Genomic DNA, 18,565 nt, shown 5'->3' on the forward strand with positions numbered 1-18,565 from the left:
GGAGCTGGCAGGGCTGGCAAGGCGGAGCCCGTGGAGGGTGCTGGCTTTAGCACCCCTGGTCCCTGCGCTTGGCGGTCTCGCCTCGCTGCTTCCGCGTGGAAGCTTTGGGACTTGGTGCAATCGCCCCTCGGCCATGGCGGCGCACGGGAAGTTGCGGCGGGAGCGGGGACTGCAACCCGAGTATGAAGCACAGGTCAAAGGTGAGAGGGTGCTTTAGTCCTGGTTTACTGCGGAGACCCCGAGTATCCGCTGCTGATCTCAGATACTCCTGAAGCGGGGTGGAGGAGGGAGCTCAAACCCTGCTTCTTGGAGCCTCTTTGGCCTCAACTGCGCGCCCATGCTCTCCCTCCCTCCTACTTAGCCAACTTGGGTCGCCTGCTGCTCACTCAGGCAGCAATTACTGTGGTAGCCCGAGGTAAGGGCAGACTGAAAGGGTGGCTTTCTAGCTGGAGTTGAATGGGCCACCTTGACTTTGTTGGTAGCCTGACACCTTACTCTTAACACCACTAGAATCCATGAATTCTTAGCACCTTCACCTCCCTTTGACACTGTGTTAGCTTGCAGGTTTAGGGTGGTTGGCCTTGGGTCAGGCTAGGAGACTGAAAGTGGGTTAGAGAAATTCAACTGGGATGGCTTTACAGCCTTAGGCTATTAAACTTCTAGATTTGGGCAAACACTTCTAAGCAAATCACATGCAAATGAACTTGAGTTCTTAGCTGACAGCTTCATTTCTTCAGGGTGTGGTAAGTAACTCTTGCACAGGAAAGGAGGCAGCGTCTAAACGACCCCCCCTCCCCCAGTTTTTTGTTGCCTCCAGATATCTTGACTCCTTACCACTTTCAAAGATTCTGTATTTTACATATTGTGGATACAAGTGCAGAGAAGCATAGTGACTGTCACACAGCACAATGGCTCACAAGAGAAGGAATGAAATGACCCTTGGAGTTTTCCAACCTGTAGATGAAATTCCAGTGCACTTATTTGGTGCAAGCAATTTATAACAAAGTGTATCTTCATGATGTGTTGCTGTTACAGTGGAGAGTATAACTGCCTTTGAAAGTTTGACCCAGTCCTCCTCATCTTGGTGTCCAGAGCCAGCTTGAGGTGATTGCAGAGAGTGAGCCAGCAGATGGAGACAATGATTCCATCCTACTTCCTCAAAATGTCCTGAAGCCCAAGGACCTTGAAACGTCTTCAGTCAGCAAACACAGACCAGTTCCCATCGAGAGAAACTGGAGTTGGGCCCTAGAATATCTTTAAAATGGCCCTTGCTTATTCAGGGTGTTCAGCCTTCTTGGCTATTATTTTTCACCAACCTCCTTCAAAAGAAAAGTCTTCTAATTATGCTGTAACAAGGGCATTATCTTGACACTCTAGTTTCTAAAAGGTCAGCATAATAGTGGTTTGCTTTACTGGGCAGCAGAAGTGAGAGTGAATGCCTGGCTCACAGGAAGTGCTGGGGGCCAATGCAAATATGCAGGATTTCTCACTCCTTTTTGTCAACTGTTCTTTAGTTTGATTGTTTGTCTGCTTGTTTGTTTGTTTGGGTGGGTGGGTGGGTGAGTAGGATTGGAGTAGATAGAGCAGGAGAATCTTAAACTCATTCTTTTATGAGGGCTGGCCTGCAACTTGCAACATCCTCTGCCTCAAACTTCCAGGGCTAGAATGACAAGCATGTGCCACCATACCCAGCTGCCAGGTTTCTTTGAATACATCTGTTTTGCTGCAGACTCTGGGAATACCTTATTGTATAGGAGAGAAGCAGTCCTTGCCCTTCTGTGATTCACAGGTCTGAGGAGAGAAAAATAGTAAATAACCCAGTGCATAGCTAATTTCATGTATAATGATAGCCACTACAAAGGACAACCATGGTGCCAAGAGCACAATGGGGCTAAAACAAGGGCCAGAGCTAGCTTGGTTGAAGATCAGGGTTCTTTGAGCTGAGATCTGAAAGCTCTGCCATGCCACAACCTAGAGTCTTGGAACAGCAGTTTCTTGCTTTCTGTGGACCTCAGATACAATTGGCTAGTAATCTATAGCTCTTTGACGCCAACTGGTGTGCATGTTCAGAACCAGAAGTGCTATTGCCATTACTGGAGAATCCACACAATACTGTGGTCTGCTGGTGCACTTAGCGTTGTGCAGCTGTAATAGGCCCCTCCCTGAATAGCACATCCCTTCTGGAGGACAGGACAGGCACTGCAAGGAAGGGCCTGCTGGATCCTCTTGGGACCCTACTTGAACTTAAATTACCATTCTTCCACACCTGTTATTCTCATTTAGTGGAGATTCTCCTGATAGAAGTCAGCACCATTAGCATTCATCCTAGTGAGTGGCTGGCACTGCCCACTTCAGAGACAGGGGACTGGTGTCAGTAACACTTGGTATTGTGGGCTCTGCTTTGCATTGGCTTTGGTATTGGGAGTTTTCATTATACATACATACATACATATATATATATATATATATATATATATATATATATATATATATATATATATATATATATATATATATATATCAGCTTCCATCTGCCTAACTTGTCCCCTTGGTGGAAATTTAACAATTTCAGTGACCTGGTTAAAGGTGAGCCCTAAAACCCACTCCCAAAGGAGGCCAGTGGGTAATATAGAAGGTTGATGAGTGGGCTATGCATGCAGCTGAATTGAGAGCATTTGAATTTAAGAAGTCAGTACTACCATAGGGTGGACTCTGAGACCACGAGGGACACACTAAGGAAATCAGAAGGAGATGGGTCTGGATAGGAGATACCTAACAAGGCTTTTCATTTCATAGCCCCAGGAAAGTCACTGTCAGAACAGAAGTCCACCCATTTCAGTCTTTTACAAAGTGGATTTCTTTGAACAGCTACACCTGGGACTTGCCTTTCAGACTGGCTCTCTAACCCACCATCTTTTCCTTAGACAAGTGAAATGTAGTAGCTGCTCCTTGGGCTCTATACAATAACTAGAGGGAACCTGAAAATGAGATGAGTCCACTCTTTGGCTTATATCCAGATGAGAATTCTAGACCACAAACTTTTGGTCATCTTCTCCCCTCCCAGATTCCTCTCCCTTGCTTTTTGTATACTTTTAAAAACATTTATTTATTTTCTGTATGAGTGCTCAATCTGCATGTACACCTGCATGCCAGAAGAGGGCATAAGATCCTAGGATAGAAGGTGGTAAGCCATCATATGGTTGCTGGGAATTGAACTCAGGACCTCTGGAAGAGGTGCTCTTAACCGCTGAGCCACCTTTCCAGCCCCTTGTATACTTTTTAAAAAGGCAGTTTCTTGTGTAGCCCAGGATAACTTCAAACTCACAGTGTAGCCAAAGATGACCTTGAATTTTATATTCCTGCTCTGTGTCTTGAGTATTGGGATTGTAGTGCACCATTACGCTTGGCCTGTGCATCCATCTTATAAGTACCCATTGCTCCTAGTCATTTTACCATGAATCTTTTCCCATGCTATCTGTTCCCCACCATGGTCCCAGCTCTAGAGGAACAGGGACTGTCTAGAATATGTCTGGAATGAAATAGATACAAAATCAGCATTCCACTAAATGAAGAAACCAAGTAGTGTCCTGTTCTGAGGATAAAGCTGAAGATCTGTCTATTGATATCTTGTTTACCAGAAACCGAGACAGTGCGTGTCTATGTATTCTATGTATTGAGGTGTGGGCTGTGGTGCTCATCTGGGCCCTTGGTCTGGGGAATGGGGACACAGTGGTGCTAGAGCTCACAGGTTAGGCAGCTTTTTGCTTTAGATGTGGGTGAAGTAAGAAGTATTGCCAAATCAGGCCAGAGATAAGATGTCAAAAGCCCTGTGGTAGTGTGGGGCCACCAGCTATGACTCCCCTATAGGACAGAGGGAAAATTCCTGGGGGAGGGGGATAACTGTCAGTAGAAACAACAGGCAGAAAACTTAGTCCAGCCCCTTCTGTCCCTTCATTTATCAACCTTGACCATGGTCATGGCTCTTACTATGGGACAGGTTTGACCTGACCAAAGTCTCTCCAGGCTTGGTGGAGTGCTTCAGCAGTCCTGCCCCTGAGCAACTTCTTGTATCTGTACAGAAGCCATGGAACAGAGTTTTCTGTCTTAGGGCCCTTCCCAAGTGCACAGGGGCTTCTGAACCTGGGTACTTTACTTCATGGTACACTTATTTCTTCTGTTCTTAGCTCTAGTTTTTAACTCAGGTGCCAGGGAGCCTTTGTTATGGACAGGATTTCTGTCTGTCTGTCTGTCTGTCTCTCCTTCTCCTCCTTCTTTCTGGTCTGGTCAGCCCACCCTGAATTGAGGTCCCATTGCAGTGATGCGCGGGCAGTTGAGTGAGCAGCTTCATTGCCTGGAGCTTCAGGGAGAGCTGCGACGGGATTTGCTGCTGGAGCTAGCTGAGTTCATGCGGCGTCGAGCGGAGGTGGAGCTGGAGTATTCTCGGGGCCTGGACAAGTTGGCTGAACGCTTTACTAGCCGCAGTGGACGCCTTGGAGGCAGCAGCCGGGAGCAGCAAAGTTTCCGGTAGGTACCACACTGGCAGTAGTGCCTTGCAGGGCCTGAGATCTAGGCTCCTTTCTGAGTACTCTTCTGCTACAGGAAGGAGCCAACTCTCCTGTCACCCTTGCACTGCTGGGCTATGCTGCTGGAACACACTCGGCAGCAGAGTCGGGAAAGTGCTACCCTCAGTGAGGTGCTGGCTGGACCTCTGGCACAGCGCCTGAGTCACATCGCCGAGGATGTAGGACGCATTGTCAAAAAGGTAGGGACTGTGGAAGGCCTCAGAATCCAACCAAAAAAGAAAAAAGGAAAAGAAAAAAAAGCGATGGGGAATCTATCTGAGGCATGGTGAGGCGGGAGAGCAGGGTGGTGAAACCACAGCCCTAAGTTGGCTCATACCAATCTGAGGTGGGATGAGTTGTCACAGGATGGTGGGAGGCATTAAGTAGGGGAATGCTATGGTCACAAATTCCCCTTCATCTCTAGAGTAAGGACCTGGTGCAGCAACTGCAGGATGAGCTCCTGGAGGTGGTCTCAGAACTCCAGACAGTAAGCAGGACCTACTGTCTGCTGACAACGGGAAGCAGAAACAGCCCCAAGCCATTGCATCTCCTAGTCAGGCTCAAGAAAATGGATGCTCATGGGAGACCTGAGTCTTGAGTCTGGGGGGCAACAGGCTTGGGCCCCTCTATGCTGTGGGAACAGAGTGGTTAAATAACAACATATTTAGGTGAAATGGCCCAAGTCTCAGATCTGAATCTTGGGGGCACTAAGTGGGGCTTAGGGGGACTCTTCTTGGTCATGACCTTCAGCAGGGCTACCTTGCCTGGGCCTCCCTGCAGACCAAGAAGACATACCATGTATACCACTTGGAGAGCATGAATGCTGAGACTAAACTTCGGGAAGCTGAGAGGCAAGAGGAGAAGCGGTCAGGCAAGAGTGCCTTGCCCACCACTACTGCTGCCTCTGCCACCACCACCACCATCACCATTGAGACAGAGCTCCACCGAAAGGGCTCTCTCAAGAAAGGAGGGCGGCTAGTGGAGAAGGTGGGCCTGGAAGGCCATGGGCCTCCCATCTCTGCCCATCTCAGATAGCACTGGCCTCTGGCCTTTGTCCTTACAAGTCCCTGGGGTAAAAAAGAGTAGGGGAACAGCCATAGGCCTCTAGCAAGATTCTTCCTTCCTGGTCAGACCTGAAGGCTCTGGGACATAGAAAGACAATGGCAGCATTGGGTTACAGATGTTTCAGCAGACCCGAAAGATGGGTAAAGACCACTGGGTCATGATAGATGATTCTGTCACATCATGCTCCACGCTTGTTGTCCCAGAGCCTTGCTGAAGCAGAGAGCTATAGTACTCTAAGCTATATATAGAGAGAACTTTTTCCTGCTAGCTTCTAAGTTTTTAGGGGCACAAGAACTCAGGATGAGTGAATGGGTGCCATTTCTCAAGAAGAAGCATTCAAGGGGACCCTTTGGAAAGAGTGGGGAGGCATCATGCTAAGTGGGGTTGAGGACAATGACTTTTGTTCTGTGCCATCCCTATGTGGAGCCTAAGTGGCTTTCTCATACATCCTCCTAGCTCTTATCTCCATCACGGGGTCTGCATATGAATGCCTTTTACTTAACCATCTGTTTCCATGTGACCTGATTCCACTTTGGAGAATAACAGTGAGGCATGTTGGGGACTCAAACCAAGGCAAGGGCAGTGGGTGGCAGGGAGAGGGTTCAGCCCTTGCCAAGAGATCAAAAGTAGCTAGTGAAGAGCTAAGGAGTCAAGATAGGTTATGGGGATTGAGTGGGAGACTGTGCACAGTAAGGCTAAGCACTGAGGGTGCACCAAGGGTTGGTGTGTGGCAGAGTAAAGAAGTTTGTGTATTAAACATGAGCTTAATACCTGCAGCACATTAGGTGTGCTTGTCTGCAGAAGGAGTGGGAAAAAGTGGAGATAAGAGTGGTCTCTAAGTGGGTAACCCTGGTGTGCCTTGTCTTGAACAGCGTCAGGCCAAGTTCTTGGAACATAAACTTAAATGCACCAAGGCCCGAAATGAGTACCTGCTCAGCCTGGCCAGTGTCAATGCTGCTGTCAGCAACTACTACTTACACGATATCTTGGACCTCATGGATGTAAGTTTTGTGGGGGCAAGCAGGTGGAGGTCATGGTATTGGAGCTTAAGTGCTTGGAGTCCTTGACTCTTGCTGTGGGGCCACAACAATGTTTGCTTGCTTCTTCCCAGTGCTGTGACACAGGTTTCCACTTGGCCCTGGAGCAGGCCCTCCGGAGCTACACAGCCGCTGAAAGCCGCACCCAAACCTCTCAGATGCAGGGTTTAGGCAGTCTGGAAGAGGCTCTGGAGGCCTTGGATCCTCCAGGGGACAAAGCCAAAGTGCTTGAGGTTCATGCCATGGCCTTCTGTCCCCCTCTACGTTTTGACTACCAGCCCCATGAAGGTGATGAGGTGAGGGTCAGTTTATTCCACCCACCACTGCTGCCACCCTTAAGGACAAAGCATGATTTCAAAGGGTTTCGTGATCTCTAGACTTCATGCTACTGTGAGTCAGTCACACAAATTACGTTTCTTTAAAATGAAACAAAACAAACAAGAAGTTCCAGGATGCTGAAAGTTCTTATTTCTCAGTCCTCCAATCTATAGCCTCTAGCCCATTAGAACAGTTTGCTGTGGCAGCTCACTTAGGGAGCTGCCCTCAAACATAATACCACCACTACAACAGTCCAAATGTTCACCATGACTGTCCATATACTATACATTGAAAACTGTTCTTAGCCATGTATGACAATGCATGCCTGTTATTCTAGCACTGGGAAAACTAAGGTTGGAGAATTATCCTAAATTTAAGGCTAGCCTGGGTTACATAGTGAAGTCCCCTTAGGCTTCTATGTAAAATCCTGTCTACAAACAGACAAACTGAGAACAGAAAAAGATTTGTAACAAACACTTGGGAAGATGTACAGCATGTAGCACCATTTCTAATTAGACATCTGTACTCTTCCCAGGAGCTTTTAGGATAGTCTTTCTCCTCTGATGTGAAGTTCCATGATGCTTTTGCCTTGGGGATCCATTTTCCCTCTTGGTGCTAAGCAATGAGTGTGCCTGTCGGCTTGAGGCTCTTGCATTCCTTTGATATTCTCTTATTTCTCCTCTCCAAATCCCCACACCTGCCTTGTACTTGGATCTCATGGGTTGATTGATTCTCTAATTTCCTTCTATTTTGCCTTTTCTGTTTCCCAACTCTGTTAGAGATTTCTTTTTGGACTCTCTTCCAACTCTTTGCTGATTTTAAAATAAATTCACTGATGGGCAGTGGAGGTGCACACCTTTAATCCAGCGCTGGGAGGTAGAGTCAGGCAGATCTCTGAGTGTGAGATCAGCCTGGACTACAGAATGAGTTCCAGGACAGCTACAGAGAAACATAGAATCCTGTCCTAAAAAAATAAGTCTCTGTGTGTGTGTGTGTGTGTGTGTGTGTGTGTGTGTGTGTGTGTGTGTGTGTGTGTGTGTGTGTGTGTGTATGTGTGTGTGTGTGTGTGTGTGTGTGTGTGTGTGTGTGAGAGAGAGAGAGAGAGAGAGAGAGAGAGAGTGTGTGTGTGTGTATCTGTATACAAGTGTTTACAAAAGTCAGAAGAGGGCATTGGATCTCTTGGTGCTGGATTATAAGCAGTTGTGAGCTGCCTGTGTGCTGGGAACAAAACTCTGTGTTCTTCTGCAAAAGGAGTAATCACTTTTAACCACTGGGCTATCTCTTTAGCCTCCACTATGTTTGGTTTTAGATAGATCATTGTTTAATATTTTTAACATTGTGTGTGTGTAAATATATATAATGTCGTGTGTGTGGGTACTTGTTAAGATCAAAAGAGGGCAGTAGATCACATGGAACTAAGTTACAGGTGGTTGTGAGCCACCTAACGTGGGTTCTAGAAACTAAACTCGGGTCCTTTGGGAGAATAGCAAGTGCTCTTAACTGCTAAACCAGTTCTCTAGTCCAATAGATCACATTTTTTTAACTGAAAAAAATAAAATTTATTATTTCTGATATTTTCAAGTGCAGACTTCAGTGCTGTTAAGGTACATTTGCATTTTATGAGGCTGTCACCCTGTCTATTATTTTCTTACACATAATTTGTCTCCAATAAATACTTAGGACTGCATTGCTGACCCTCCAGCTTTTGGAACTCACTATTCTGCTACCTCTGTGAACTTGGCTACAGCACTGACACATAAAGGTCTTCCCTAGTAGTGGCCTTATACAGCATTTGTCTTGTAGTAGGGACTGACTCATTTTTCCTTCCTTCCTTTTTTTTGGGAGGGTGGGTGGGTGGATGGAGAGCAACAGGGCCTCTCTGTAGATTTGGCTGTCCTAGGAACTAGCTCTGTAGACCAGTCTGGCTTCTAACTTAAAAATCCTCCTGCCTCTGCCTCTGCCTCCAGAGTGCTGGGATTAATGACATGCACCACTACTGCCTGGCTTCTTTTTTCACATGACATATATTTTATGTGTTCCTTTGTATTGGTATTTGAGGCTTACTGAAGGTAATCTTTTAGTTCAATCCCTAGCACGCCATAAACCTGGCATGATGGTGAATGTCTGTCATCCTAGCACTCAGGAGTTAGAGGCAAGCAAGAGAGATGTGCCCTGTTTCCTCATACCAATCCTTAGTGTCCCACCTGAGCTCTGTGCTCTTACCTAGTCCTCAGTCCTTCCCTGGTACCATCCGCTACAGGTGGCTGAGATCCAGGTTGAGATGGAACTTCGGGATGAGATTTTGCCCAGAGCCCAAAACATCCAAAGTCGCCTGGACCAAAAGACCATTGAGACAGAAGAGGCATGGATGGTCAACCTGGCATGGGAACAGGCCCTAGGGTTTTCTCTCAGCTTCTGTTGCCCTGACAGTTCCTTTCTAGCTGGCAATAGCTTTCCTCGTTCTGCAGATTTAGGCTTATTTCCTCCCATACTATCCTGACTTACTGCACCTGCACTGTCCCCTCAGGTGAATAAGACACTGAAGGCAACACTTCAGGCTCTGCTAGAGGTGGTGGCATCAGAGGATGGAGATATACTGGACTCTTTGCAGGCCAGCCCCTCCACTGAGTCCCTCAAGTCTACAAGCTCAGACCCAGGCACCCGACAGGCAGGCCGCAGACGGAACCAGCAGCAGGAGACAGAAACCTTCTATATTACGGTGGGGCTGGACAGGCGGGACAGGGCCATAAAGGGCAGCACAGAGAGAGGGGGCTGAGTCGAGGTTGAAATTAGGGGCTCTTTGGGTTTCTCAGAAGCTGCAGGAATATCTGAGTGGCCGGAGCATCCTTGCCAAGCTGCAGGCCAAGCATGAAAAGCTCCAGGAAGCCATACAACGAGGTGGGTCCTATTCCAGGCATACCCTTTCTGGGGCCCAAAGCTGCCCCTTCCGTGTCCCTCTGATCTAGCCCATGCTCCTCTCTGACTGGAGAGATTGTTTGGCATGCAGAAACTAACCCAGCACAGGTCATTGGATCATCCTGAGCTTCCAGTCTAAGCCTCTCTCTGGGCTTTATTGAAGCTTTCCAGTCTGAAAGACAAGCCAATATTTTCTCCTCTCCAGGTAACAAGGAAGAGCAAGAGACATCTTGGTGAGTCCTACATGGGGTGCTGGCCTATTCACAGATCCCCAAGTTTCCTATTCTAGCTGCACAACTCTAGTTCTACTGCCACCACCCTGTGGCCCTAACACCCCAATTTGTCCAGGAGGTTCAGGGCCTGTGGTATGGGATAGGGTTGGAGAGACTTCTCCATGGCTTGTTCCTCTAAGAAGCAATTCCCATTCTTCTCAGGACCCAATGCACAGAGAGAAAATTCCATAAGAGCCACCACCCCTATCCTGGATCCCAGTGTACCCAGAGACTTTTTGGAGGTGATCTAGAGAAGTTTATCCAGGTACTTGGTTTGTCCTACACTCCAACTCATTAGAGACCATTTCTGTTCATTCTAATCTTTCTCCAGCTTTGGTTGCCCAAGCAACTGCCTAATCTCAGTGTTCTCTAGTTCCAACCATCTTGGGTGGAGCTCAAGTGTTCCTTCCTGTGCAGGCTATTGCCAGCCTTGCTGAGGTCTCCCTGTGCTTCCTCTACCAATTAAAGGGAACTCTGTTTGCTTCTTATTGTTGTTTGTCTTTGCTTCTTGTTTTCTGAGACAGAGTCTCACTCTGTAGACCAGTCTGCCCTAAAACTCAGAGATCAGCCTGCCTCTGCCTCCCAAGTATTGGGATTAAAGGGTATGTATACCACCATATCCAGCTTTAAAGGAAGCACTTAAAGAACTCAGAAAACCTGGGGCTCTAACATTTTTAGGGATGAGATGTTGAGAGTTCTCCCCTGTGATTAGGATCAGCATAAGATGCTTATAGGCCATACTTCTGGCCCAAATTTTGGCAATTCTAAACAGACAAAAAAAAAAAAAAAAGGAATGCAGCAGAAATCTGAAAGAGCTAGGTTATGGTGGTGCAGCCTATAATCCTAGCACTTAGGATATCAAGGCTAGCCTCAGCTTCATACTAAGTTTTAGGTCAAGCTGGGATTAATGAGGGGCTGTCTCAAAGGGGAGGAAGGAAAAAAAGTGTCATTTGCAAATGTGTCATGTACCTAGAACATTCATAAGAATCAGACATTTAAATGAACAAATATGTTTTGCAGTGCTCTTTGAAGATCAACATCTAGATTTTGATTACCTTATTACACTTATTTAAGATTTATTTATATTATTTATATATTTATTAAATGGTTTGCAAATAAAAGGTAAAATGCCATCTCAATGGCACCAGCAAATCAGTTTCTTCACAGAGATTCCAGTAAACCCCACTGTAACACTATTAAGAGAAAAGTGATAGAATGATCAGGGGTCCTGTATATCCTAATGAAATAAATGTGTTCTTTGTCCCCAGAGCACAGGCCAACCTGTGCCCCTTGTGGTGAAGAGCTGTATCCGCTTCATTAACCTCAATGGTAAGTGTAGCTTATCTTCTGCCATGCTAGCACTGGGTATTTGTGGAGAAAGGGATTCTGCCTGTCAGCTCCTTGTCCTTCACAGGCCTGCAACATGAAGGCATCTTCCGGGTATCAGGTGCCCAGGCCCGGATATTGAGATCCGAGATGCCTTTGAAAGAGGTGAGAACTGATGGACAAATGTGGCAGTGGCTTCAGTAGGTACAAGTTAACTCCTTATTTTAGCATGTTACCCTCCACAGGGGAGGACCCTCTGGTGGAAGGCTGTACTACCCATGACCTAGACTCAGTGGCTGGGGTACTAAAGCTGTACTTCCGGAGCCTGGAGCCCCCACTGTTCCCCTTGGACATGTTTAATGAGCTGCTGGCTTCAGCAGGTAAGCCCTGAGGCCAGCTAGGTAGGAGAGCCACCCCTTACTGCTATTGTCTACAGCTTTACTCAGTCTGCTCTCTTGGGCTGCCTTGGCCACAGAACTGGAAGTTGTGGGGGAGCGGGTAGAGCTTGTGAGCCATCTACTATCCAGACTACCCAGACCTGTGCTAGTGGTCTTGCGATATCTCTTCACCTTCCTCAACCAGTGAGTACTTCTGGTGAGCCAGCTGGCTGTTGGGGTTGGAGGGGTCACTAGTGCTGGAGCTCCCTGCCTGTGACCTGCATGTTTCCCCAGCCTGGCCCAGTACAGCGATGAGAACATGATGGACTCCTACAACTTGGCTGTATGTTTTGGGCCCACACTGTTGCCTGTGCCTGCTGGGCAGGACCCTGTAGCCTTGCAGGGCCGAGTGAACCAGCTGGTCCAGACCCTTATCCTGCAACCAGCATGGGTTTTCCCACCCACAGCCATGCTACCAGGTCCCATCTATGAGAAGTGCATGGCACCACCTACTGCCAGCTGCCTGGGGTATGCTTGGGGGCTTCTTGGGGGGAAAGGGAGTCTAGTGGAGGCAAGTCTGCCTTACTCTGCTTGAAACATCAGGGATGGCCAGTTGGAGAGCCTTGCTGGGGAGCCAGAGCTGGAATTGAAAACTGGGACCAAAGCTCAGGAAGATGGTGAGAAAGGAGCAGGGAAACGACCCCCATCTTCTTCCTGTGTACCCACTCTACCCTCAGCCAGACCCTCTCTTCCCCATAGACTCAGAGGGAGTTGTGGAGGCTGTGGCCTGCTTTGCTTACACTGGCCGCACGGCCCAGGAGCTGACATTCCAGCAAGGGGATACGCTGAGATTGTATGCTCGGGCATCAAGTGACTGGTGGCGAGGGGAGCATGCTGGTGTGCAGGGGCTCATTCCCCATAAGTACATCACACTTTCTGAGGGGTGAGTGAGCTGTAGCCCTAGGGAGGGTCCCATTGTATCTGCCTTGGATGTCCTGGGCTTTGACGTTCATGATTGCTTTTTAGCTCTTACTGAGCATAGATCTCCAGGCTTTCTTTCTCTTTCTGGAAGTAGCTGCTGACATTCAGACATCTCAAACAGGACTTGTTATAACCAGGTTGCTGCCCTCCCCAACCCCAAGCCAGAGTCTATGGGCCTTGGTTGGGCCCAAGAACAATCATTCTCAACTCCTTTGATTGAGTCAGGGGCCACTGACCTCCAAGCTTCAGCCAGGAAAGAATCCAAAGTAAGCTAGTCTTTTCCTTGCCCAGGGATGAGAAGCAGATGACTGGTTCAGGATTACAGGCCATGGGGGAATCTCTGAGCCATCCAGAAAGCGTCCTGACCTTGGAGTTTACCAACCGGTAAGCAGGTCTTTGGGAAGACCCCTCAGAAGGCTCTACCTGCCTTGTGTGCTGTTAGAAGCAGCAGACATGGTGGGCCAGATGTGGGCTTGAGGGTGTGAGCTCAGGCTTGGCCACATGGGATTTGGGGGAGTTGTTGCATAAAGGTAACTAAGTAGATAGAACAGGGTCAGCCTTTTTGTGACTGGGAGAGATTCTAGGAGTTTGCGGACCGTGGCGGCTCATGTCTTTCCTTGGCTATACCTAAGATGTGCATTGCCAGTATAGGTCAAGGATTTCCCAGTGCCATTGCTGATCTTCCTATCTCTGCCTTGTAGACTGGAACTAAGCACCCCACCTGAGGCTTTGGGCCCCTCTGGTCACAGACGACACTGTTTGGTCCCTACCTCCCCTGAGCAACATGTGGAAATGGATAAGGTAAAAGCCAGAACTGGCTATGGGGCCAGTAGGGGGGACCTCTTCTACATGTTTTCTGCCCTCCCCAAGGTGAAGCTCATTGCTACTACTCGCCTTGGTCCCAGTTTTAGGAGCACCTGTGACCTGTGACCAAATATGCAAGTCAAGCCACAATTTAGGGAGGAATATGGAGACAAAAAGAAAGAGACAGGGTGGCAGGGACAAGGGTACAGGCACAGAGACAGAGATGAGAGGGCATACCCAGCAGTGGTATGGGACTCACAACATTCTTGAACTAGAGAGAAGCCAGACTGTATAGGCTAATGTGGGTGAGGAACTCCAGGACAAACTTCAAGGCTGACACCTAGAGCTAGGCTAGGTGCTTAGCAGGCCAGGGAGGGTGAGAGGACATATGGTAGGGAAGTAGGAGGGGCAGCTGGCTGAGGAAACAAGGCTCTGATGAGTGGTATAACTTAAAGAGTCCCCTTTATACAGTGGGTCCTTTGAGCCCCTGTGGACTGATCAGGAAAACCCTGAAGACAGTTACTAAGTCTTAGAGTGGTCCCACTGCTAGGCGTAAGGATCCTAGGGTGGTGAATACACAGGAGCTAAAGCCTGGCAGCTGGAAGACCCAAGGAAAGACATTGACCCAGGAGTTCCCTGTATGTTTCCAGCCTCAGAGGCCATGGATGGAAGCTGTGATGTCAGCCAGAGAAAAAATAGGAGTGGGAAGAGGTGGGACCCAGGGCTCAAAGCTGCCCCCACCCCCTGGAACAAGACCAAGAAGTTACTATCCCATAAGTAACACTGGAATGGAATGGGGAAACTAGAATGGAGAGGGGAAGGTGGTCTGGAGTCTCAACTAGTCCCTCCCATGACCTGGGGGTGGGGGCACAGCTGACCTGGACAGTGTGGTAGCCAAGGCCTTGGTTTGGGGATTGGCAGAAACTCACTGGGCACTTTGTTTTTCCTTTCTGCTAGGCTGTGGCGCAGAACATGGATTCTGTGTTTAGGAGCTCTTGGGAAAGGCTGCTGTCCGCCAGGGCCATGGGCTAGCATCTACAGCCTCCCCCAGTCTAGGAACTCGAAACCTGAAGCCCCTGGCCTGCAGCAGCTTCAGCAAAAACAAAGTCTTCTCCCGGGGACCTGGGGCTCCAGTTTCCCCCTCAGTTTCCCATCCCCAGGGTCCAGATTCAACTCGCAAGCCAGTCTGAGGCAGCTCACCTGCAACAGACACCAGCAAGCCCACCATTACACCAAGCCTCACCCCAGCCCTGCTCTAGGTCTCTTGGGAGGTAGCAAAGGAAGGAGGCTGGAGACGAGCCCTTCTTGTGCCTTTGCTTGGAAGCTTTGGGCTGTAGCTGTGGAAGGTGGAAGCAACAGTAATTCATAAAGACCCATGTACTGTTGTAATAGCCTGTGCTGTTTTGGAGGGCTGAACAGTTAGGGTGCAGGGGAGCTTCCAGAGCCTGTGCTCCTAGAGACCAGATGCCAAGACAGGTTGACATGGAGCTGTTTCTTTTCACTTGGGGACCTGCTCCCAAAAATGTAGTCTTGGTTGCTAATATCACAAGTTCCTGATCATAGGTCATCTATGGGTGTGGGCATCTTTGTACTTCAGCTTCTGTGCCCACCATATACTTTGTCCAAGGAGACTTTTTCCATGGGGAAAATGAACTGCAACTTTTATTAGGGAAACAGACAGAAGGGAAGACTAACAGGAAGGTCTACTAGTCCTATCCTTGTCCTGCTTCCAGCTTCCTGGGAGTCTTCCTCACCTGGGGTACTTGCCAGAGTAAGAAGCACAAGCACCTTTGTTGCCTATTTTCCTCCCAGACCTTGAGGCATCTGTCCCAGTTGCTTCCCATGTCTAGCAACAAAGGAGCCAACTTTAGGGTTCCTTTACAGCCCTGGAATATTCCTTCTTGTATACTTGGGGACAATGACACCTAGGGATGACCAAGGATAACCAAGGTACCCTTTCTTGGTGCACTCAGGGCCAACCCTAGATAGTCAGTTGAGCTACAGAGGGTTTTTGAGTAGAAAGAGCCCAGTAGCTATTCAGGAGGGTGTATCCTTCATCAAAGAGGAGCTGGCTGTGGCACAGGATTCATCTTGAGGACCCAGGCTGTGTGTGGTGTGCCTCTGAGCACAGCAAAGCAGGCTACGCAACTCCGAGGAGACACTGCTACTGAAGGAAGCATAGATCCAAGGGTTGGTACAGCTGTTAAGGCTAGCCAGCAGCATGAGCAACACAAAGGGGGGTCCTATGAGGAAGAGAGTCCAGGCTGGAGCCAGGGTGTCCCTTTGTTTACACTAGCAAGCCACAGGGACACCACATGCATAAAGGTAACAAGTAGAGTACATCGATGTGTTGGGCAGGCCCCTTACCTCCCCCACCCCCAGCCTTAGTTGCACCCACACCCACTTTCCAGAGGAGCTTCCGGATCCCACGCTGCCCACAGCTGCACGAGGAAGAAGGGTGCCCAGCATAGGACGTAGACAATCACAATCACCAGTGTCATCCTCACGGTCTTGGCCATGGCTGCTGATACATGTGCTCCCTCGCTGGGGCTTCCTGTCCGGCGCCCTCTGCGGCGCCTCCCTGCTCTCTCGGATGGCCCTGGCACCAGACTGGCGTGTATCTCCCGGAAGATAAGAACCTGACAGGCAGCAATGCCTAGGGCAGGTGCCACAAACACCATCAAGGCAATCCAGGTGACATAGGCACGAAGGCCCCATGGTTCTGCAAATCGGGCCCAGCAATCAAACACCCCACTGCCATTTCCCACATCACGCTGAGCAAAGATGAAGAGCTGAGGCAGGCTGAGAAGGAGTGAGAAGGCCCAGGCCACCAGCACTGGCCTGTTCCAGCGAGCCCCACCTCCATGGCGGTATGCCAGCATAGGGCGGCAGATGGCACGATGGCGGTCTAGTGTCATGGCCAGGATCATGTAGGAGGAGGCATACATGCCCACCATCTGCAGGTACTTGACGGCCCGACACAGGGCATCAGGGCCATGGAAGCGGTCAGTGGCATCCCAAGCCAGCTGGGGTAGCACTTGAAACAGAGCCACAGCCAAGTCAGCCAGGCACAAATGACTGATGAAGACATGCATGGGTGCCCAGCGTCCACGCCGGCCCCGCCGTATTAGGGCCCCCAGCACTAGGCCATTGCTCAAGGCCACAGCCACAAAAATTGTAGATAGCAGGGCCAGTTCAGCCCGGACTAGCAGTGGGTCTCGGTCATCCAGTAGTTCCTCCTGGCTGCTGTTGCTGGGAGAGCTAGGGGGTGAAAAGAGCCCAGGCACAGCTGGGCAAGGGTGAGGGACAAGGGACAAGTTAGTGGGGTGCTGTGTAGGCTCCCCAGAATGAGGAAGTTCCAATGCTAGGGACGGTGTGGCCTGTGCAGCTGGCAACTTGAACCCCTTGTCAGTCTTACCACCTATTTCCTGGTTCCCAAAAGAGGGGTCTCCTAAGGAAGTATTTTGGAAGGCAAGTAGTACTTCCCCTTCAACCAACCCCTCCTGACAGCCCACTAGTTCACAAGAAAGGGAAATAGGTTTTTAGAAAAACAGCCTTTTCAGTTTCATCAAATCCATCTAGCCCACCTGGCTCATCCAACTGAGGGAGCCCAGTGGCTGGAAGCCCAGTGGCTGGAGCCCAGTGGCTGGAACCTTACTTACCAGACACGGTAGACACCAGGAGCATGATGGGGCAGTTGATGATGACCTACACACCTGTCCCAGCAGGGAGGGGACGCAAACTTAGTCTCCACTCAAAGGGCCAACCCCACTGTCTAGGATCACTGCATCAGATAGAGGTGCCAGTAGGCAGGTGCCTTTCTGTCCGTGTGTCCACAGGATAGAGGTCCAGCCTGCATTTAAACCTGGGCAGTGAATATAAAGAAAAGTCAGAACAAACACACAAAGCCCAGTTCCGTTCCGGCAGCTCAAAATAGCCAGACTTGAGATTAGGGATCAGGGGTAAACATTAAGGTCCCCCTGTCCAGACAGTATTTTGGATAGACCACCATCAGAAGGATAAAGACTGGCCAAGACAGACCCAAGTGTGTGTCTCAGAGCTCTTTTGTAGCCCCTTACCTGCTTCGGCTCCTGGGCTCCTGGGCACCTGGGCAGCAGCGTGAAGGTGGCCCAGTACTCAGTTCTGCGCTCCATTGTTGGCCCCGCCCCAACCCAGCCTCAGGGAATGACCTGAACAGGAGACTTCCCCCCTCCTTTTCCCTCACATGCCACCCCTAGCCTCGCACCTCCCCTGGCCACCTCCTTCCATCTACCAGGAAGTAAGTTCCTAGCCTCCAATTTCCTTTCCTGACTCAAGCTTCCTTGGTCAGTCCCCAGGACCATCCCCCTCAAGCCCAGTCCCAAGTTTAAGCCAGCAGCAACTTCCCATCCTGTCTCCTCCTATTCCACAGGCCCACCTTTCTACAACATATGGTGTAGCAGTGCTGTGGGAAACTATTTAGTGCAGTACTTCATCTCCTAAGTGGGAAACTGAGGCTAGAAATGGCTGGACCTGACCCAGAATCACTACTTTTTCATGGCAAATCCTTACCTCCCTTAACCAATCAATGTCCCTTCTTTTGTCTTTGTCCTCTGGCAATGAAGGGCTAACAACCTGGAGATGGTAGAACCTCTCAGTTCCATTCAAGCTCCTTCTCAATTAAGATTGGCTACCTGGAGATGAGGGACAGGAAGGAAAGGCTAAGCTGGGGCTAAATATGTCCCTTTGTGATTCAGCTTTCTCCCCCAGGGACCTGTAGGAGCCAGGAATGCCCCACCCTCTTCCTTATGCCCCACCTACAATCACTTGGCCCAGGAGGAAAGCTTTTAGACTGAGCTCAAGTCTGCCTCACCCGTGTCATACACACATACATGCTTCTCACAACATGAAGACTCATACATGTATGC

General features: G+C 49.3%; 2 protein-coding genes across 2 annotated transcripts; one reads left to right on the forward strand and one right to left on the reverse strand.

Moving 5' to 3' along the window:
• The first annotated feature begins 26 nt into the window (after nucleotides 1-26).
• Arhgap4 (Rho GTPase activating protein 4) lies at nucleotides 27-15,047 on the forward strand. Its single transcript, XM_032889953.1, is given in 24 exon segments — nucleotides 27-200; nucleotides 4,317-4,524; nucleotides 4,600-4,762; nucleotides 4,987-5,049; nucleotides 5,343-5,549; nucleotides 6,500-6,628; nucleotides 6,739-6,960; nucleotides 9,243-9,344; nucleotides 9,510-9,701; nucleotides 9,796-9,880; nucleotides 10,104-10,131; nucleotides 10,333-10,435; nucleotides 11,439-11,499; nucleotides 11,585-11,632; nucleotides 11,635-11,661; nucleotides 11,742-11,876; nucleotides 11,972-12,077; nucleotides 12,168-12,401; nucleotides 12,477-12,550; nucleotides 12,633-12,816; nucleotides 13,146-13,238; nucleotides 13,556-13,655; nucleotides 14,616-14,643; nucleotides 14,646-15,047. Coding segments are annotated over 24 exon segments (2,862 nt in total). The 5' UTR covers nucleotides 27-133; the 3' UTR covers nucleotides 14,849-15,047.
• A 243-nt stretch (nucleotides 15,048-15,290) lies between these two features.
• Avpr2 (arginine vasopressin receptor 2) lies at nucleotides 15,291-16,947 on the reverse strand. The gene has a single exon (XM_032889952.1). It carries the CDS (start codon nucleotides 16,751-16,753, stop codon nucleotides 16,043-16,045), a length of 711 nt encoding a protein of 236 aa, XP_032745843.1. The 5' UTR covers nucleotides 16,754-16,947; the 3' UTR covers nucleotides 15,291-16,042.
• Between the last annotated feature and the right edge of the window lie 1,618 nt (nucleotides 16,948-18,565).

The sequence above is a fragment of the Rattus rattus genome, chromosome X (assembly GCF_011064425.1).
Source record: "Rattus rattus isolate New Zealand chromosome X, Rrattus_CSIRO_v1, whole genome shotgun sequence".
In the NCBI taxonomy this organism is placed as follows: domain Eukaryota; kingdom Metazoa; phylum Chordata; class Mammalia; order Rodentia; family Muridae; genus Rattus; species Rattus rattus.

Excerpts from the sequence above, each read along its gene's own strand:
- Avpr2 (XM_032889952.1), bottom strand. The coding sequence starts at position 16,753 with ATGCATGTCTTCATCAGTCATTTGTGCCTGGCTGACTTGGCTGTGGCT.